The sequence below is a fragment of the Seriola aureovittata genome, chromosome 14 (assembly GCF_021018895.1).
Source record: "Seriola aureovittata isolate HTS-2021-v1 ecotype China chromosome 14, ASM2101889v1, whole genome shotgun sequence".
Classification (NCBI taxonomy): domain Eukaryota; kingdom Metazoa; phylum Chordata; class Actinopteri; order Carangiformes; family Carangidae; genus Seriola; species Seriola aureovittata.
In genome coordinates, this window is record NC_079377.1 from 4,001,004 (window position 1) to 4,022,717 (window position 21,714).

The 21,714-nt window shown below is 39.3% G+C and overlaps 2 protein-coding genes across 2 annotated transcripts; one reads left to right on the forward strand and one right to left on the reverse strand.

The window, feature by feature from the left end:
• Window positions 1-221: 221 nt before the first annotated feature.
• Window positions 222-7,879, forward strand: LOC130181002 (alpha-internexin-like). Its single transcript, XM_056394722.1, has 5 exons — window positions 222-1,419; window positions 3,287-3,517; window positions 3,709-4,236; window positions 6,298-6,422; window positions 6,549-7,879. The coding sequence occupies exons 1-5, from the start codon at window positions 1,117-1,119 to the stop codon at window positions 6,739-6,741; spliced, it is 1,380 nt and encodes a 459-aa protein (XP_056250697.1). The 5' UTR covers window positions 222-1,116; the 3' UTR covers window positions 6,742-7,879.
• A 534-nt stretch (window positions 7,880-8,413) lies between these two features.
• pcgf6 (polycomb group ring finger 6) lies at window positions 8,414-19,205 on the reverse strand. The gene is made up of 10 exons (XM_056394684.1): window positions 18,736-19,205; window positions 18,003-18,102; window positions 16,038-16,134; window positions 15,669-15,724; window positions 14,752-14,811; window positions 13,670-13,787; window positions 12,440-12,467; window positions 11,764-11,862; window positions 9,489-9,575; window positions 8,414-9,377 (listed from the first exon to the last, which is right to left on the reverse strand). The coding sequence occupies exons 1-10, from the start codon at window positions 18,808-18,810 to the stop codon at window positions 9,327-9,329; spliced, it is 771 nt and encodes a 256-aa protein (XP_056250659.1). The 5' UTR covers window positions 18,811-19,205; the 3' UTR covers window positions 8,414-9,326.
• Window positions 19,206-21,714: the final 2,509 nt, after the last annotated feature.

Consider the following 21,714-nt stretch of genomic DNA (forward strand, 5'->3'; position numbering starts at 1 on the left):
AAAGGATCTCCTGAACATCTCTGTTCTGCAGCGCAGTGAGATGAGACGTTTGCTGCAGCTGTAGCTGTTTCTCTGTCCTGCCAGAATGTTGTGGAGATGATGGTTGGTTTTGTCCAAGATGGCCTCCACCTTACATTGCATGCGTCTCTCCACAACAGCCCTGAGTGAGTCCAGAGTCCTGCCAAGCACAGACCCAGCCTCTTTGACCAGCTTGTCCAGTCTCTTTGTGTTCATGTCGGACATGATGCTGCCCCAGCAGACTGCAGCATAAAGAGTACACTGGCCACCACTGACTGATAAAACATGTGCAGCGTTTCACTGCAGACGTCAAAGGACCTGAGCCTCCTGAAGAAAAAGATCCGGCTCTGCCCCTTCAGGTAAATGGCATCCGTGTTCAGGGACCAGTACATGAGTTCTGTACTGACATCCAGATATTTAAGTCCTTCAGTTACTGTTTGTAGCCTTTTCCTTGTAGAGTCATGGAGTGTTGTGTCTTTTATCCTCTTTACAGCATTAATGTAAACAAATGTAGCCTACAATTTGGGCCCCTTTAAGGATCTGGGACCCTCAGACGGTGGCCCACTTGCCTATACAGCCTTATGGCAGGAACCTGAGAATATGACTCAGATAATCTCTTCTGAAAAACATTCAACCAGACTCAAAGGAGGAAAGACAAATGTTTTTCTTACATTCGTTTCTTTCTCCAAAGCCACATCCAAACTGTAATAAAACACCCTCGCTCTCACTGGGAGGTTTGAGGATTGAGATTGATCCATATTGACCGGGACTTTCCTCAGCCACACGGCTCTGTCTGCTGGTATGAGAGGTGAATTGCATGACGCACGTAGCCCGGAGGACTGATGCCCATGTGTGGACGGGTCCATCGTTTGTAAACACCAAATGAAGCCGAGACACTGACGAAATCTTGGAAAATTTACATCAGTGTTTGTTTTGTTCTTTGTAAACAGCAAAACCTCATTCAGCATCCTTACTGTGCACCGCGCTAATATTATACAACCGTGTACGGTCGCGCGTAAAATGGTTCGCTCTGGCTGCAGCCCGCTGCCTATAAGCTGCTGCAAAGCTCTTTAAGTCCCTCAGTTTTATCTCTGACTCATGGCAAAGATGAACTACGGAGACCGCTACACCTCGTCATCCTACCGGAAGATTTTCGGGGATTCTCCCAGGTTCCCCGACTCCTCCACTCGCATTAGCGGCACCTCCTCTCGGTTCTCCTCGGGGTTCAGGTCCATGGCTGCGTCCCGCAACAGCGCGTCCTCCCTCAGCTTGTACAGACGGACCGGACGGTCCTCCACCTCCTTCTCTCCGGTGCCGACCGACTCCCTGGACCTGACCCAGACCTCCGTTGTCAACAATGAATTCAAAGTCATCAGAACTAACGAGAAGGAGCAGCTGCAGGTGGGTGTGCAGGGCTGAAACACTGCCGCACTTCTTGCATGTTGGGTAACTGAAAAACATTTAGAGGTTTATTTAAAAGTGTTTACAGACATTAGGATATGAAGTAACATTAATGGACACGACTTGTCCTGATATATACTGAGTCTAAAGTGAATAATAAAACAGGACATTTCATCCAATTTACATAAAACTTCCCATATCAGCTCCACATTTATGGCCAATTAGCTTCAGTTCTGGTGTCTCAGTCCTTGAGTATCAGGTAGTTACTTGCATTTACCTAAAAGACTAAATCAGTTCATGAGATGAAAACTAGAATTAAGATCGTCTTTTGTCAGAATGACCTCATTCTGAGCTGTATTAGAAGAAACCTTTATCAACATAACACGCTAATATACTACAAACCATACAGACATAATTACTATAATGAAAGGACCAATCCGTTTATTTACTTACAAAATTTACCATTTAATTAACTATTATTTAATTCCCATAAATCTGATGCTCTGTATTATTGCCCACAGATCAGCACCCTGTTATAAATACCATAAGCTGTAACTAAATCACACCAGTAACATGAGGTCAGCTCAGGGTTCACTGACTCTGTTCTGGACCGTTTGACCATGTCACAGCAGATTGCATTGCTCTGCTGTAGATCTTCCAATTGTCCACGATTCAGAGGGTTTAAGACCGTGTGATACGGTCAAAAGCTTCAGAATAGAGCAAAACCGTCCAAAAACCAAATATACTACCAAACAAATCCTCACAATTAAGAAGCAGGTGCCATTATATATATATATATATTTTTTTTTTTTAGCATTTTTGCTTGAGAAGTTTGCTATTAATTTTTGTTGATCAATTAATTAATTAGAAGACCAGTCAGTTTAGCTCTACTTCAAAACAAACAAGTAAGAGCACTTTGAGTTGCGCCTGTCTTCAAGGTTAAGAATAAACTGTGTGGGCGTTGTGGTGGCTTTGTGTGTAAGACGCACAACCATTTAATGTGACTGCAATGTCCCTGGTGCCATTCTCCTCCCAGGAACTTTGTGTCATGTCATTCTCCCTCTTTCACCACTCGTATCTTGTCACCTCTCTCATGTCCATATTTGAATGAAGGAAAAATGCCTCAGAAATATTTAAAGAAAGAAAGAATGAGCACATGTTAGGCTTAACACACTAGTACATTCATTCATTCGGGGCTAATGTTCTCTCTAATACTGTGACGATGAGCTAATATCTGAACCAGGCACATTATGTTTGGAGAAGTCAAATGCAGGAAGACATACATGTATTTTTTAATACCCATGTACGGTAACGTCAGTTGCATTTGATGTCTCAAACCAAAGAGATGAGAGAAGAGAAAGATCTAATGTTGATGAAGTTTTCTCTGGTGTGTGCTGTCCGTCTGTTGTTAAGGAAACTGTTCAGATTTAACTCTGCAGTTGTGATTTACCATTTTGCCCTGAAAAAGTGTCTATGCCCATCCCAGCGTCAGCCAGGCACACAGAGAAATCAACAGGCTCTCATTTAGGTGGACGGATGCTTTTCTTCAGTTCATCCCAATTTTAAAGCTGCACAACAAATTTAAAGCTGCAATAATCAATAAGAACTGTTTTCTAACATGTTAGCCACATCAACAGTTTTAAGGTGGTAATATGTCAGTGCTGTGTTTCTAGATTGTTATGCTGCCCTCGAGTGGTAAAAAAACTGTAAAAAAAACCCTGTAATTTATTAATAGAGACAGAGTGTTCAGACATATAAGCAATTAAAATAATTGGATTTGTAAGTTTGGATGGTAAATGATAGTAGCCCTCTGTCCCCAGTAGAAGACTTTGTGTGATGATAAACAAGCATTAATCCTGTTGTGTAGGGTCTGAACGACCGCTTCGCCATGTTCATCGACAAAGTGCGGAACCTGGAGCAGCAGAACAAAGTGTTGGAGTCGGAGCTGGTGACCCTGAGGCAGAAGCAAAGCGAGCCGTCCCGCATCACTCACCTCTACCAGCAGGAGATGAGGGACCTGCGGTCACAGCTGGACGAGCTGAGCAGGGACAAGAATCGCATTCTGATCGAGAGGAACAACATGGAGGACGAGCTGCAGGTAAAACCACCGGGTAGTTTGGGAAAGGATGAGTATGTAAGGAGATGTTTTCTTCTTCCTACTTTTATTTAGTTTTTATCTTACCTTTTCTCCTCGTCAAATCAAAAAGGGAGCTGTGAATTGTATTGTATTTTACAACTTGTATTTACTCACCTCTTATCTCTTACCTTCCCTCTCATTTCATATTTCAGAAGCTCAGTGTGAAGTATGAGGAGGAGTCGAGGGCAAGGGAGGAAGCTGAACACACTTTGAAGTCTTTCAGGAAGGACGTGGACGACGCCGCAGCTGTCCGCCTGGACCTTGAGCGCCGGCTGGAGTCGCTGATGGATGAAATCTCCTTCCTGAAGAAGGTCCACGACGAGGAGATGCAGGAGCTGAGCAGCTTGATGGAAGCACAGCAGGTCTCCGTGGAGGTTGAGCTCGCCAAACCGGACCTCACCTCAGCTCTGAAGGAGATCCGCAACCAGTATGAGTCCATCGCCTCCAAAAACCTGCAGTCGGCCGAGGAGTGGTACAAGGGCAAGTTTGCCAGCCTCAGCGAGCAGGCAACCAGGAGCAATGAGGCCATGAGGGCCAGCAGGGAGGAGATCAATGAGTTCAGGAGGCAGCTGCAGTCCAAGACCATCGAGATGGAGACTCTGAGGGGCACCAACGAGTCTCTGGAGAGGCAGATCACAGAGATGGAGGATGCACACAACACTGAAGTCACAGCACTGCAGGCAAGAATCACAGTCATTATAAAGTACAGTGAGTGTTCTCTAAGTGAGAGGATACACACTATCAACCAGGAGAACATACTGTATGTTAGCGTCCATGTTGCTTTGAGCTTTACTGTACCCCTGTCTCCTCAGCTCTCATGGTATCTAGCAGGGCAAGAGCCAGGATTTTAGAAACACACACACAAGTTTCATTTTCCTCTCTTCATTCTCTTCATTTTTCTTCTTCTCCTGAAAATGTAAGTGTTGGTCAAGCTACTTGGAAAGTGAAGTGAGCTAAGCTTACAGTTTCTCCAGAGACATGTAGCAAGCTAAGCTACAGCAACATGGCAACAGTAGTTTACTACATCAGAAGCTACAGTTTTATTTTATTTATTGAACAGTCAGTCAAACTGATACGCAGGTAGACATTGTTCAGTTGTTTATTAGACAATAACCTGCTACAAAACCAGAAACAAAAACAACATGCTCCACATAATGACCAAATGTGGAGAGTATGTGTGTGTGTTGCCTTGTTTTTCTATATTCATGGGGTCAGAAAACCGGGACCCCAGTGTACGCAAGGGGTCCGACAGCTTTTGTGTGGGGACCACACGTTGGACCACCCCAAGTTTTTTTTATTGAACCTTTCTGTTAGTACCCAAAATTGCGATGAGCAGAATCATTTTGTTAGTTTGCTGGATTCCCGGCTCATACTCGACATTGGGGACTTCCTGTTGTGTGTGGTTAGCTAACAGCTTTACTCAAGCTGTGACATAATTCATGGCGAACTTGACCGTGAGATCTGCTCACTTCCAATCTTATTACTGTACAGAGTTGTCGACAGAAATGACCTCCATGTAGACTGTAGCAGGTGACTTGGACCTGAGAGCACATGACTTTCCTTTCTCTGGGTTTTATTGTATTTTAGTCTGTACTTCACTAATAATGAGGAAGTTTGGTACCTGCATTGTAGCACAACATGGGTAATTGTGACTTACACACTACTCACTGTTCTGATTCTTCTTTTTTTTTACAGAATTATTCAAATACCTACAGATTGATTAATCAGTTCAGATTGATGGCTTACATCTTAATTAATCTCAGCACTTATTGGCTAGCATTAAATGAGAAGATCAATACCACTCTCTAGCTGTATGCTAAATAAGAAGCTTCAGACAGGAGACAGTTATCTTAGCTTATCTTATCTTAGCATAAGTTTATCTTAGCATAGAGATTAGCCGCATTAACTGTGTGGTGGCTTCACAACTAGTGTCCTCCTGTTTTTATACTAAGCTAAGCTAAGATAACTGGCTGCTGGCTGTAGCTAGATAAGAAAGTGTATTTCCAAAAAGTGTCTAACAATTTAAAATTAGGTTCAACAGGAAGAAAAGGTGCTGGGTTTAATTAATATGCAAATCAACAATCAGGGCAGAGTAATTAATGAGTGAGTATTACTTATTATTATTATTAGTTCTGTCAGCAAGAGAGTAAATAAACTCATTCCCAAAATGTGAACTATTCCTTTAGCTACAAAAAGCAGAAACAGTAAATTTACATATAAAAGAAAGCACTGATGCTTCCCAGTAAAATGCGATAAAATATATTTATAAAATAGAGGGAAATTAGAATTAAACAATTCCTGTCTGTAATAAAAAAAACTGTCTCAAATAAAGTTATGGCTCTCTCCTCAAAGTTTGACAGCTCAGTGTCAGTAACAGATCGTCTCATTCAGGTTCAAGGTCCAAAGTCAAGAAATTTAGTGTGTGGTAATCACTTTAATAAGCCTCTGTAACTTACTGAAACAGTTCTTAGTGAATTAACCCTGCATGTCTATTAGATTAACCTCTGATCTGCTAAATCGGATACAGGAAGTCCATCTGCTTTCTCTGACTTCTCAGAGAAAGCTCCAAAAGGTTATTTTATTCCTTCAAGGAGAAAAGGAAGTTATGCCACAGAGAAACCAGTACTGTTGTAGATTAAGAACAGTCAATATACATGTATATGTTAGGTAAGTGAATTTATTAAGAAAACTATGTTTAGACACGACTGATAATCTCTGCTGTCTCATTTCCAATGTAACAGGACACTATTGGCCACCTGGATACTGAGCTGAGGAACATGAAGGGTGAGATGGCCCAGCACCTGAGAGAGTACCAGGACCTGCTCAACGTCAAGATGGCCCTGGACATAGAGATCGCTGCCTACAGGTGCTGACTGGATTAAAGGACACACCCAACAAAACATGGCGACTTCCTGACCAGTGGACTCATTGAAAGTCTTAAAGCTTTGTGAGGTGTATTAAGTCTGTCATTTCTTTCTTTTGGTCCTATAAGGAAACTGCTGGAGGGCGAGGAGACTCACTTTAATTCAGGGATGTCTTTCAGTGCTGCCAGCTACAGCTTCCAGCCCCGAGCCTCAGCCAGCTCCTCCAGGAGCAGCCAGAGGGAGAAAGACGGAGCCAAGAAGGAGAGCTTCAAGGAGATGAGTGAGGATAAAGATGAGGCGGACATCAACTCCAACAACTGAAGACATACACACAGGGCTATCTGGAAAGAGATATACTGCACGTGTAGTGAGTTCATAGTAAGGTACTGTATTTGTTAAAGACAATAATACAAGTGTTTTGCAATTAGAGCTGAAAGTCGGTATTTTGGTGATAATATCTGGTAGTACATAATTTGACATTTTTCCTTTGGAACAGGTCTCAGTATTAAGATGATTTTTGGACTTTATTGAAATAAAAAGAGGGTTGTCGCTACTATAAAGTTGTAAAACTTCAACATTAAACAAAGTTAGCCAACCTGGAAATCTATATCAAGTGTACTGTACAGTAACAGATATGTGACCAAGCACTGTTCCTGGATGAATTTGCATCTGTGTAAAATTGCACTGAAACCTGTGTTCCAGGTGAGAAAAAAAAAGAGAGCTTGCCCACACAGACTTTCATAAGAGAAAGACACAAATGTTAGTGTAGTGCCACCTGTCTGTTGTTGTCAATGAACGTTGAGTTTAAAGCACTTTGGGCACATAGTGTATGTGGATGATGTCAGTGTCTGCTGGCTTTTTGGTTGCACTGTTGCAGACATTATGAAATGTAGATTACCCCACTAACATGATCAGTGTTGCAGTACAGTATTCTGTACTGGAAAACCTTATAGTGACAGAAAGAATAGCTAGCATGGATTATTACAATGTGCTTCAGTATTGAAAATATTCAACGCATCAAACAGTACATGTAGTCCAACTGTCCAATGTGTACACCTACTGGAAATTTCAATTGCGCTGAATAATGCATTGAATAAAACGACATGACTGACAAACTGGTCTCCATGTTTCTTTATCCAAGTCAGCATATTCACAAATACACGAGGATGATCATCCATTCTGCCTCCACTTAGATGTCAGCCTCCACTAGTTCAGACCACACAGAGAAAGAGCCTCAGCTCATTATATTTTAATGATTTAATACCCATAATTCTACTGTTTTCTCCACCCAATTCTTAGGATTTGCAAAACTTTGAGTTTTTCCCATCATTCTATAGATGTGGTTAGTGACTCACTCAGTCACCTTTAAAATGAAGAACTAATTCAGCATAGAAAGATCTAAATACTACATGTACTACATACTAAATAATACATGCTGGTAGACTTTTATCAAAGGAAGTCAATCAAACAACTACAAAGAGACAATATGACCAATCAGAAGAGAGGAGGCTGAGTCTCTCTTCTGATTGGCTGACTGTTTTCTGAGTGACCCAATAAAAATACAGCAGATTTCAGGTAAACACTCAGAGAAACCAAATCCTGCAAGGTTGGATTGTGGGTCCATGTGGACAGGGCTTTGGGCATGGCTGAGAGCCGTGACTGCTTTTTGTGACATCACAAAGTTACAAGTCGTGATGGCTGGTTTTGAGGGTGTTTCTGAATACAGGCTGTGTGCATTTCTCTGTGGACTGAGGCTTGATACTTTCACCGTATTAATGTAGAACCAGACCTGCTTTATAATCAAACAACACATGGACATCTACCTTTATACTATATGGGAGCTTTAAATAAACAATGTAACTATTAATAATGTACAGGTTATTATAGCCAAGAATGAGGGCTTTAGATTTGAGTCTTAAAAGATTTGAACTGTTTTCCAAAATGTGTCCCACTTCTTTGAATCTTCCTGCCTGATCCAAGTTTCTAAACCCACCCCTGCAAAAGGAAACATGGATGACTTAGGAAACACTTTTCAGTTGTGCTTTTATTTATTAATTCAAACTGACAAAAGCAAATAGGAAAGCTATTTTTAATAAACTATCAAAAGACTTCTTTATACACACACCCTATAAATTAATGCTTTTGACTCTGAGTTGTACTGGCAGCTAATATTTATCAAGTCAGTTGTATTAAATTACACGAGCAGACGCTCTATAGAAAAGTTAATAGCCCTTAAATTAAATGTGTAGATCACCAAGAAGCAAGATGGATTTAAAGATACTATGCAAATCTAAGCTCGTACACACGCATGTGCGCACACACAAACACACACACACACACACACACACACACACACACACACACACACACAGCTTTGGTAGTGGTAGTCCTTTTGTTTCAAGCCCTTTAGATCAGAAGTATCTATCTGAAATCACAGTCAACACTTGAAATCATAAATATAAACAAATAAGAAACAGGTCCCTGGTTTATAAAGAGAGAGTTAAACTAGACTGATGCAGCTTGTGTTGCCTTTACAGACACTTCCACACTCACTAACAGTAAAGTCCAGTTTAAGCAACAGCAGAAGTCTAGAAGTCACATTCTTGTGGATTGGAACCACACTGATCATGGCAGTAGGAACAGAAAGTTATCAATTCCACTTGTCAGGTAAAATTCATTTTTAAATGCTGGCACTTCGGTAAATCAAACGTATGTACCTGTCGTCTTTAGAGTTGAACATTTGATGCTACAGTGTGAAATTTCAGAGTTTAGAGTTCTTGGACGTGGTCTATCAACACGTCCAAGACAGTCAGGAAGCAGTTATAATGCAAATGTAGACACTTTACTCCACATCATGAGTCTGATGAAGAGAATCAAAGTCTAACAAGACCTCAGGAGGTAACTTCTCAAGACTCGGAGGGCAGGACCAGACCGAAGTGCAGCACCAACAGACCGTCCTGAAGCAAAATGGAAACAAAACAAAAGGATCACTCAACAGGATCAGTATTCCTATGAAATTTCAATTATTACAATTGTGGTTTGTTCCAGTGTGTGTCTCTGGCTCTTACCTGCAGCGCCTCTTCGCCCAAAGAGTTCTGTATGTCTTTGAGTGACTGGTAGTGATCGAGGAGGTGATCTCCACAAACCACGTCCACCTGCAGGACACACAGAAACACTTCAATCAGAAAGAGCTGAGTCCCAATTTGATGGGACAAATCATGAGTGCTTGAGAATTTCAGATTATGGATAAGTTTTGACCAGACTAAACCTTCTACACATCTACACACTGCCACATCAGAAATGCAGGGGACACATTTATCTAACGAAAAACACTAAACACACACAGGAAATGCCTCAGATATTTATGACAAACTGGATGGAGATGATGGGGTAGACTAAAACATCTTGATTCTAATACTAAAAGTGTTATTGGAATGCAAGAATTTAAAGGGAAGAGTTCCATAACTATTGTGACCTCTGCTACAATGAACAGTGTCCAATGATTCCTCTCCCTCTGTCCTGTCCAGGTTTGTCCAGACAGGCAGGCGCAGTGAAGCCAGGAAATCAGTGTAAGCTGCTAATCCTCATCCACGTGTTACTAAATACAAAATACACCCACTCCTGAACTCTGTCTGTTAAACTGACCGCACTTGAATATTTCTGTCTGTGCTCTGAGCAAAGAAAAACGTCCACATCTGATCCTGACACGAACATTTGTGATCATCAGCCTCCTCTTACAGCTCTGAGACAGACATATGGTATCACTGCATTAATAATTTGATTGTAATCAGATTACGGTTGTCCTCAATGAGTGTCTGCCGTCCTTTAGACGATGGCAGCCTGCTGAGTTTTGACCTGAGCGGTTGACCCTTCTATTTTGGGCTCTGATTGGATTCAGCAGTTGTTTCGTCTCCGCACTGTCCACATGTGCATTTCTGTTCCCTCTTGTTTTCCCACTATTAGACACTTTCTATTTCTCTTTGGTCTATTGTTTCTCTCTCTTTCCAGCTAGATGGTTAAGTGAGTTTTAATCATGGAGGACGGTCAGCTGACATATGTTCACCCATAGAGATACATGAGGTCCGATCCGAAGTTGATTTGTGTAACACTGGCATCGTGTCACTTCTTTCAATAAGATAATGATAAAGCTGACTTTCACATTGTCCAGTGTTGCTGTAATTTACTGACAAACAAGCAAATTAATCAAATTAAACACATCACACGTCCGCTTTATTTCTCTGTTTTCAGCTATCCTGCCTTTATCAGGGTTGTATCCCAGTCCAACACATATACACTTATGTGTTGTATTAACCCTTTTGCTACATACAAGGTCCAATGATGACAATAATCATTTCACATACTTTTTAAAATATGTAAAATTATTGCGACAACTACTGTAACTTCAAAAACCTGTAGCTGATTTGTTAAATCGATTTACATATTGCACATGAAGCATCATGTAGCTTGTTTGACACAAGTCAGTTGACACACATAGCGACTCCTAACTGCACCACACATGCAGGAGTAGTAGTCAGGGTACGGTAGCCAGGATGTGCCAATCAAAGGAACAAGTGATCCAACTGCTGCTTTTCTGGAGAGCTGATGTGCACCAACACTGGCACATAAAACTGAACCATATCTTGACAATGTCAACATGCTGTGTGGGCAATCTACATGATTTTCTTGGCCATATGCTTCATGTCGTGCTGAAAGGTGAACTGTCACCACAGTCTCAGGTCGCATGCACTCTGGAGCCAAGGCCCTTCTTACCTGGTGACTCAGTTTGGTTAGACAGCAATCTCTAGAAAGAGTCCTGATGTTTCCAGGCTTCTACAATTTCAAGATTGTTGAGGCCACTGCACTTCTGTTTTATATTGTTCTGATATATTCCTCACCACTGTTTTATCATGGAGGTCTACAGAGTTTCTTGGACTTCATGGTTTGGTTTTTGTCCTTATATGCAATGTGAATTGTGGGACCTTACATACACAGGTGTGTGTCTTTGTAAACTGTGTCTAATCAATTCAGTGTGCCACAGGTGGACTCCAATCAATTTCTACACACTTCTCAAGGATGATTAAAGCAAACAGGAGGTCCCTGACCAAAACCTGGAGCCACAACAAAGGCTCTGACTAAAATACAGTTCGGATTTTTAATAAATATGCAGAAGTGAAGGAGTCTAAACACTAGTCTGATCCCGGGCACTGTGCACGCCTACACTACACTGTAATGCCGACTGCCTTCTGCTGTCCTGCTTCCAAGTTTGTCTAAAGCAACAATCAGGATCAGGACTGTAGTCATGTCAGTTGGTTAACTGATTAGCTGTAAGCCTGGCAGACTCACCTGGCAGGTTGGGCTAAGCTCCATCTTCCTCCTGATGAACAACTCCACGTGGCGGATCGTGGCCTCACCAGACACACGGACATACGGCCTCTCTAATGGCTACACAGGAACAGGATGATCAGGGAAGAATATACTGTATCACAGACTTTCAGACGAGTGACATTCATTTAAAACTGTGTTTTAACATGTCATTTAAAACTGTGTAACCTTGAGAAAACAAGGTGGCTTCACTACTTTAACCCTGAAGTTGAGTCTGTTATTACACAGAACAAGTGTTTTGTCTTCAAGCTTATTTAATACCACACAATTATTCTCATTTAAAACCTAATTTATTACTGAAAATTTTCACTTAAAGATCACTGGCCTACCCGACAGTAAACTGCTTGTTACAGCAAATAAGCAAATAGCTGCTGAAGACAGTAGAAAAACTAGCAGCTAAAAACTAAGAGACCAGTGCTAAAACGCCACAAAATATTTTACAATTAAAGCACAAGTGAAGTAAATTTAAATGACCCTGATAAATAATGCAATGCAATATCTGACAGGCTCTCTAATCCAAAGAAATCCAGGGTGCAGCTTTATCTAGTTATCATCCATCTTGTCTTAATAGTTTCTGTTACAGCGCACTATTATGATCTTATAAGACCTAATAAATATTTAAGATTTAGATCATTACCTTATAGTTGTTAATGCCTTCTTCAGCCCTGAAAATAAAACAAGAGTCAATGTAAATACATTTTTTGTCGTGAGCAGGCACTCGGTGTAAGACAACAGGACCATCTGGTGACACGTCTAAGTAACTGCATGGTAATGTCATTCATTTTCTACAACATGTTCGCCAGGAGCCAAACTCAGGTCAGTCTACAGACTAAAAGCAAAGCACCAGGGGGCGTATGCATAAATGATGCATACACACAAAAACCATGTGTATGCCATTTCCCGCATATGAATTGATATTTATTAACACAGAATGTGCAGTGTGAATGTGCACATGCCACGCACTGACCATGTGTACACACAGTTTTCCAAAGTGGTTCAAGTTAGTTACAATAATTGTGTTTGTGTGCTCAATGTTTACTTTAGCATTGATTAATATCCTTGTTATTTATTGTTTCTGTAAACTGTTTCCATACTTTTTTAATATTTACTAATCACAATTTTAGACACCTGTCTGGAGCCTAACGAAGGAGATAAAACAAGACTTTACATTTGGAGTGATTGAACTGAAGTTTAGTGATGCAAATTTTTGCCTCCCATTTGTGCAATTGTGCACGTGCCCAATTTCTCAATGAGTGAGATTTATAGTGGGACCAATGTGTACGCATGGATTTATAATTCTCACGAAAAGAACGTGTATGCATATTTCTGGTTTTGTGCATACACGTAGTTTTTGTGATGAATCTACAGAGTTTTATACTTCTAGCACCAAATCCTGGAAATACAATTTGTGACCTCTCTAATTTTTTAGATATTTATATATATATATATATATATATAATTATTTATACCTGTGACAAGTCCAATGACGGCCAAGAAAATACCTCTTATTTTTTTATAAATTTCAACATCAATTTCACAGCAAAGAAAAGAAAAGAAAAGAAAAGAAAAGAAAAGAAAAGAGGACAAAATCGCTGTCACTTGAGTGTGCCTGAAAGTACCAGATGCTGAACTTCCTCTGTATCATCCCGACACCACATGTGGCTAACTGACTCGCTAAAACATGAGGGGATGACTGAAAATACCATGATATATTTAGCTAGCGAGAAACAGTTGAGTACAGGTAATTAAATTGGATTATTACAACTACAAACTACATTGTGTTTTCATCTCAGTTGTATAGGGCCTTTAAATTATGTATAAATGTCTAAGAGGCTGAGCACCTTTTATAGCGGTAATGAATCCTTACCCTACAAACTCCAGCAGCAGAGATATATCCAGCTCAGGGGGGATGGTGAACACAGACTGAGGAATGTTATCTTTCTTCTGCCTCTTGGACACAACAGGACCTGGAGAGGTGATCATTACTGCAAAGGTGCAAAGAGAAAACACAGACGAATCACTTCAGTGACCAACTTTATGAATTTTCAGATTTAATGTCGAGTCAAGTTCATTATTTAAATAGCACCAAATCATAACAGAAGTTTATCTCTGGGCACCTCTCATGATGTGCGGGTCTAGATTGTACTCTTTATTTACAGAGACCCAACATTCCACTGTGAGAGAGCACTTGGCGACAGTGGCAAGGAATTCAGATCTCAGATCAGATTCAGGGGTAAAAACAGGGTCAGAATTCATACTTGTTACTTCACACACAGTATGGGTTTTACACATAGTGTTCTGCTTCGTGTCTGCACACATGTTCAGAAAGCACTACTTTCCTTTTTTGTGTTACCACACCACTGATTTTGTTCACAATTTGTTCAGATTTTATTCACAGTCATACTTTTATTTTTTCTTACAAATAGGAATCTTTTCTACACATGTTAAAACTTGAATATCTCATGCAGATTTATTTTAGGGGTTTACAAAGGTTTATTTACAACTACAAATTCACAAACTGGAATTATTTGTGATCATTACGTCACAAACTCAAAATCTTTCTGAGTGTAATTTACTTTGTCCTATTAGAATAATAAAGAGGAAAAGTCCCCAGCAGTTGTTCCCCCATTTTGAGGACCTTTGTTCTTGTGTTTATACTTCCAGTGCAGACCCCACTAATCACAGTCTGATGAAACATAGGCTGTGTCTCAGTGTCAGCAAGAATACTCGGATTGGACAGAGGGGGCACTGCAGTGACAGGCAAAACATTTGTTACTTAGAAATGATTTGGGAGCCCCTCTGCAGTATGTAGAGTAACGGTGCAGTTAAGTCCACCAAATACTTTGATATTGAATACCTTTCTACAAAGAAGGAAAGCGACATTACTGCATGTTACTTTACACAGCTTATATACTGTTTACTTAAACATTTAATGCAGAACTATTTTACCTGGTTTTGGCACCTCCAGCCCTCTCTCTTTGTAGAAGTTACACATTCTCTCTCGTTCAACTGTAGAAAAAAAAAATTACATTAAATACATCTAACTATACATAAAGTATATAACAAAACTTACTATGCAATATCACTAAAACATTAAATGATTTCAAAATTGCACCATACTACATTATTTTAAGTTGAAGTGTAGGCTTAATGATCTTATGTATAATTAAAAACAAACAGGTAACAGAAGAACCTGAACACCTGTAATCAACGCCACATAACTAATTACACAAGTGACTTCCAGTTAAACCTAGTTTTATGAACGAGGATGTAAAAGAACGTGTGGACACCACAGCTTCATCAATGTCCTGGGTTGTGTCTAATGCAACTCGTGCATTAACCTCAGGACAATGATTATCTGTGCCGATATGTAGGTCTAGGCACTATGGATGCAAGTTTGTTTACCCCAATACTAAATGAAAAGATGACTCCCAGTCTCAAGAAGCTTGGCAGGAGAGAACTGTCTGGAAGGCAGAGGAACAAACCCCCTCCTGCAAAGAGCAGCTGAAAAGAGACGTCTATGTGGAATGACAGAACATGTCCACAGGTTTGTGTATCATCCAAGCCCTGGAGGATCTAATCTGCCATCAAAATTAAAGGTGGACACACACAATATAAAAAAATAAAAGAACTGAATCCCACTAATGAGGGGTGAACTGACTTTTGTTGCAGTTGGTTCTTTGATATGGAGCTTTCATTATTGTTTATCTAGACAGACATTTCTGTTTTTCAAATTAATCAGCTTCAGTATTTTTAGCCAAATTTGTGTAAACTGTATAAAATGGACAGGACTTGTAAGTACTTAACCTTTTAGGGACACTGACCAAGGGTGTACTCAGTTTTTTGTACATTGTGCACATACTTACGCTCCTCCAAGAAGGGAACCATTTTGTAAACAATATCCTGCAGTTGTCTGTCCAGCCTGCAGGGAAAAAAGCATTTGAAGCTTAACAGACTTACGGATCTGAGTGAGAGCAGAGTTCATAAATTATAAAATCATTGAAATCATAAATTTCAAACACTTTTTGAATTCTTCAGGTCAAAATCTCAGACCTTTGACAATAAACTTCAAACAAGTTGAGTAATGCATTCCAATTTGCAGAACTATTCTTGTAGGATTTTTCCATTCTTTTCTCTTTGACTAACTCCAATTCAACTTTCAAAAACATCTGGTCATTTCACAGGCACAGAGGGTGAAACAAATCACCAGACACTTCAAGAATGAGCGGGCCTACCTGATGTTGTAAAGGGGCTGTGTCTGGTGGACAACAATGCTGCATGTGGGACACCTGTTGCTGTAGAAGAAGTGCTTCACGATGCAGCTTTTACAAACTGGGAGAAGGTTAAACACAAAACAATAGGGGACACAGTCAGGAGTCAAGTATGTGACAGCCAGACTAATATGGACTTTTGGGGCTGTGATACATTAATATTTGAATCTAAATAATCTTATGACTATACCTATACCAGCTGATATTATGTCTGCACATGAACATGTTTGATAATGATCCCTTAAATCTGTTTGTTAAAGAATTGTGATCAAAACAAACAGTGAAGAGGATGTTTTGCTGTAGAAAACTTGTCAACTGCCTCTGCTGGACAAACTATGTAATGCAGACAGTTTAACTTGATATAACATGTCTTTGGCTTCTTGATACTGAAATTTCTTGTTAATTACTGGCCAATATATAAACCGATACTAATTTATCAGTGATAAGCTAATGTTGACCGATTGTTGTATGGTCTGGTTTAACTCTGGCATATGTGGACATCATGTGAGAGGTTAAATGCATCCAAAGTTCAGACCTTTATTGTATATCAATCACCATGTTGTCAATCTGCCTTACCATATCCCAGAAAGTCAGGTTTCCAAAGGAGAAACCAAATCAATGCTTATACGTTGCTATGCACTCAGTGACAAAAGGACGTATCAGATTAAAGTGCCCATGTTATGCTTTTGGTGTTTTTCCCTTTGTCTGTGTTATATAGCTATTGTGTGTATGTAACGGGGCTGCTAAGTTACAAAGCCCAAAACATATCAAGAATTGCAATGATTGCACAGACAGGAGACATCCTTATTAGACGGGCTACTTCAGTAAACACTGCTGGTGATTGTGCAGTCGGCATTAGAAAGTCCACTGAATGGTTGCTTTTTCCATATTTACCACAGAGACGTTTATGGGCTTAATGAATGAATGAACAATCGTTATTTACATTGCGCTTTTTACAGCAGAGCCATCTCTAAGACACATGGAAAAACACACACTAAAACTGGCAATGCTGTTAAAGTAAGTCAGCTGATCAAGAATACTGGAATGACTACATGCTGCTAATTCAAGTTTTGATTTGGTTTTAATTTCAATTCTTGTAAATGTTTCAATTTAGAACTGATGTCATGTTAAATTGAAATGTGTAATAATATATTATATAATATTTTACTGATGCAGTATGTAATTTGGTTTTACAAAGGTGGTTTTGTTTATATATTTTAAGCTGTGTCACCAGTTTGTCCTTTCATTCTTTGATTATTTTCTCGATTATTTTCCTTTTAATACCGAACTTTTATTTCTGGTTATTCATTTCATTTCTGCTTTTATTTCTGGTTTTACTCACTTCCAAACATCCCCTCTCTTTTAGCATTTTATTGTTTTATCTTTATCACTCTATCCTTATCTTTGCGATTCATGATTCATCAGCATTTCCTCAGTTCCTGTTATTGTCCTATTTCTATTGATTTTATTCATTACTTGGTCATTTATTGTTCTGCGTGTAAATGCGTGTATTGTATTGTGTTTTTATTGCTTTTATTCTGTAAAGCACTTTGTTTTGTATTGTTTGTATGAAAAGGGCTAAACAAATAAAGTCTGATTGATTGATCAATCGACCGTTTTATAGAGCAGGTAGAGGAACCAGCAAGGGCAACATCAGAACCATGGATGAATGTTCTCATCTTTCAGGAATAGAGTAGGTATAATCTTAAATGGGCTAAAAAGCACAAGAAGCCTAATTCTCCTTCACAATTACATGTTACACTCTGGTAGTTAAACTTATTAAATATATAATCATTAAGATCAGTGTATATGATGGAATAGTGGCATTAAAAGGTTCCACAGCAGACGCCAGACCCTATCATTGTGGAAAGCCCTGGATTAACCATCCACTTGACTGAGGAGTAAAAGATGACCTGTGCTGTAACTTACATGTGTGCAGGCACTCTGTGATGGTGGTGGCATCGATGAGGAAGCCGCAGCACAGGGCGCAGCGGATGTATGGATAGAACTGGTTGAGTGGGAGCTTGGGCTGTGGGGACATAAACAAATCACAGTCAAGAGTTACAACTTTACAATATCCATACAAGGCTAAGGAATTCATTTTAAAATTATGCATAATATATACACCTGGCTAACTATCTTTGTGCCAAATTTTCAGATATTGACTCCTCTTGTACCTTTTGTAAACATGATTTAGAAACAATTTCTCACCTATTTTTTGTGTGAAATATCGCAGAATAATATCTCTCTACTCCTTCAACCTTAAAAATATTATTTATTACTATGATAATCCAAATGATGATCTGAATTTTTACCAGACTTCATAATTCTGAATGCAAAATTCTTTATCCACAAACAAATCAATTCCTGAATTGTTACCTTTCCTCCTAGGTTTTATATACATTATATATTTGTGTATTTATGTACCGCTGTGATTTTTTTTATTTCTTTTTACATTTGCATTACTTTTATGTTCATCTGTGTTCAACTTATGTCATTTAAGTTTTGGTTTTATGTGTTATGAAAACTTTACAATTAAAAAAGTAAGTTTATAATTGGTTAGTGGTGCATGTTTCAGATCAGGACAGCGTCGGACAGCTGTCGGGAAGGGCGAAAATAAACGTCTTTGTTGTAAATAAAGCAGAGTAAAGACAACAGGTACCTCGTCCTCTGAATCGCTGTCTGATGTGTGAGTTGACCCCTCATGACTCCTGCGTCCACATGGAGGCGATGACATCCCCAGCGACTGCCAACAACTCTTCGACGAACTCCCTCTTTCCTTTCTCAGGTATGAGAACAAAATGTCTAATAAAACGCTTTCTCTTTAAGTACAACGTAGCTCCAAACGTCGAAGATATTTTTACTTGCCGGTGACTTGCGTTGACTTAGCAACGCTTGGCTTCCTGGTTAACGTTAGCTTGCTTACTATAAAAACATAAAGATATGTACGTACAGCTAGTGTTAAAGCTTATTCGACTAATTTGGCTATGTTAAAAGGTTTAACGCGTCCGTGCTGACACCACAAAAGTTCGCTTCATCACGAAGTAAAAGTGCTTCCAATCTTTATTTTGTTGCTTCTTCACACTCACGTTAGCGACTCAATTTCCCTCGCTCGTACTACGTCAGCGGCAACAACAATACGACTTCCGGTCTGAGTCTTTCATAATAAATGTGACTTGACCCGGCTTGACCAGAAAAATGAATAAATTATACGTCTAAATCTAAATACACCTGTACTTTATCCTCAAATTGTTGTTTTTTTGTTTAAGAACAACACAAACACGGAACAAGAAGGCACATATAAGTGCAAAAATACAACATATATGATAATAAATAAATGAGTAAAATTATATAACAATCACAAATTATAATAATAGAAAATACATAATATGAAGAAGAAAAAAAAGGGGGGGGGGGTTAACCGGCCTATATAGCTGCCAATTCAGTTCATTGTTCCATCCTTCTACTTCAATATTGTCACATACAGGTTGTCTTTCAAGAAGCAGATGTTGAGTAAGGACCTGGATATATTTAGATGTCACAAAATCATCTGGGTAAATATTCAATATACACAATTTAGGGTTCACATCGTTATTTCATTTGTAGTGTGTGTAAAACACTGGCCCAAACCCACCAAAGCCTCCAATAAGAGTAAAATAGAGAAATATATAGAATAGCATTTAGCAATATGGTGGATTCAATTTGAAAAATTTGCTTTCAGAGAATGAGGGGACTCAAATGGGGTTAGACCTGCAGCATTAAATATATTTAAAAAAAATAGTAACTCGGTAATCCCAATCACGTTTAACAATTTCGATACATTTATTTTGATGACACAATTACGTCTTTTCCGGGAATTTCGATGCGTGGAGAAGAAGGTTCTACTTTGATTTTGCCAGCAGGGGGCGCTCGAAGCATTAATTAAATCGATGCAATAGTTACAATAAGTCACTTTTCTTTATTCCTGTATTTGTGTCTGCCTACACTACTTTGTGTTTTTCTATTTGTTCATTTTAATTTATTTTTGTTGGTGTCATAATGGGAAGATATTGCTTTGACTTACAGGTAGAACAATATGGTAATTAACCCCTGAGATGCCTATGTGTGACCAGGTTTAAAGCCAACATTTTGTGTGTGATTTTTTTCCCCATGATAATAACTTTTGATATGGAAAATTGATCGACTCATTTTCACCTTTCAGCACTCAGCACAGCCATAACAATTTAGTAGACACACCAAATAAATGTATTTTCTTTATGGTGTCAAATATATCAACTGCTCTATGCAGCAATCTGTAAGGCAAAGTAAAAGTAATAACATAGGCTGTTTCCCACTGTGTATTACAAGACACTTAACTGTGTCAAGAGGGCTCTGTATAGCAGCTTGCATATTTTGGACAGAGACTCTGAGCCAAAAAAAAAAGAATTATAACAAAGCCTTGTATAAGGATTTAGAGCTCCAGAGCTAAACCCCCTTTGTTCCTGTGGTAACATTACAGGAGGAGCCAGATTGAATTGGTGTTACATGTTGCAGTGACATGCCCACCAAGTCGGGACATCCCCGTGCTTAGCATGTCAGCACAGACATTCCTCCAGGACACAAGTACTCATGATTTACATCATATTAAACATGGAAGATGGGAAACCCATCATTATCTCAAGCCTTGCAGTGGGTTTAATTCTTCACCTGATGACACTCATCCTCTCGCTCTGGCGAACACAGGTACCCTAATTATAGTTACGACTATGTTTATGACCAGGAAAGCTCTGTGTTCTATGAATGTAAGGATGTGACTACATGCAGGGGATATATTAGATGCTGTGAACTGACACTTTTGAGTTGACTGATTGTTGTGATGAAACCATTCCCAAACCCCTGTGGTGTATTGTTATCATCCGGTTACATGGATTTATCAAATCCTGTGTTACAACTGTGGTCTGGCTACTGTCATGGCCAATTTAACTATTGTACCTTAGGTGTTAAAAAGTGCGTCTTTACACATTACTCTTAACTAGTTTTCAACATGAGATCAAACTATTAAGACAAATAAAATTAATTTACAGTTCTACAGTATTAGCAAAAGACTACAGCTACAATTAGAGTTTTACCAAAGATCCCATTTAGACAGAATCAACAGATTGTGCAACATCATTCTTCATTTGTAGATAGACTGAGTCCACTGTATTTCCAGATGTAATCAGACTTTTCACTCCACATTTTAATCTCCACCATCATTACACCACCTTCACCTCTGTCTGCTTTGCATGTGGTGTCACTGAATCAGCCTGTGTTTTTGAAGATAATTATTCTCCGAGGAGCATCAGCAGGTGTGAGCAGCTGAATCAGACACACCTGTGTCTGTGGAGAAAATGTTCTGCATGGGAGAAAGTGGTCTTAGGTGTCAGAAAGTGCACAGATATGAGGAAGAAATAAGGTGTGTGACACTTCAAAAATAGAGTGTCCAAGACAGAATATTTTAAGGTGAATTAATTAATGTATCTACTTAAAAACTTTTTAAAACCTATTTTTTTGGGCCTTTTATGACAGTAGAAAGATGAGCAACCCTGCAACTGTGAGGAAGCCAATAAAATGCTTGTATCATTTCTTAATATTATTTTTTCTTTTTATATCAGTTTAATTG

Bases quoted from the DNA above. Each gene is read 5' to 3' on its own strand.
- LOC130181002 (XM_056394722.1), top strand. From the start codon at position 1,117: ATGGCAAAGATGAACTACGGAGACCGCTACACCTCGTCATCCTACCGG. The intron at 3,518-3,708 runs GTAAAACCACCG...TTCATATTTCAG, and splicing joins ACATGGAGGACGAGCTGCAG to AAGCTCAGTGTGAAGTATGA. The intron at 4,237-6,297 runs GCAAGAATCACA...CCAATGTAACAG, and splicing joins CTGAAGTCACAGCACTGCAG to GACACTATTGGCCACCTGGA.
- pcgf6 (XM_056394684.1), bottom strand. From the start codon at position 18,810: ATGTCATCGCCTCCATGTGGACGCAGGAGTCATGAGGGGTCAACTCAC. The intron at 18,103-18,735 runs GTACCTGTTGTC...ATGTCCCCACAG, and splicing joins ACAGCGATTCAGAGGACGAG to CCCAAGCTCCCACTCAACCA. The intron at 9,576-11,763 runs GTGAGTCTGCCA...TGTGTCCTGCAG, and splicing joins AGCTTAGCCCAACCTGCCAG to GTGGACGTGGTTTGTGGAGA.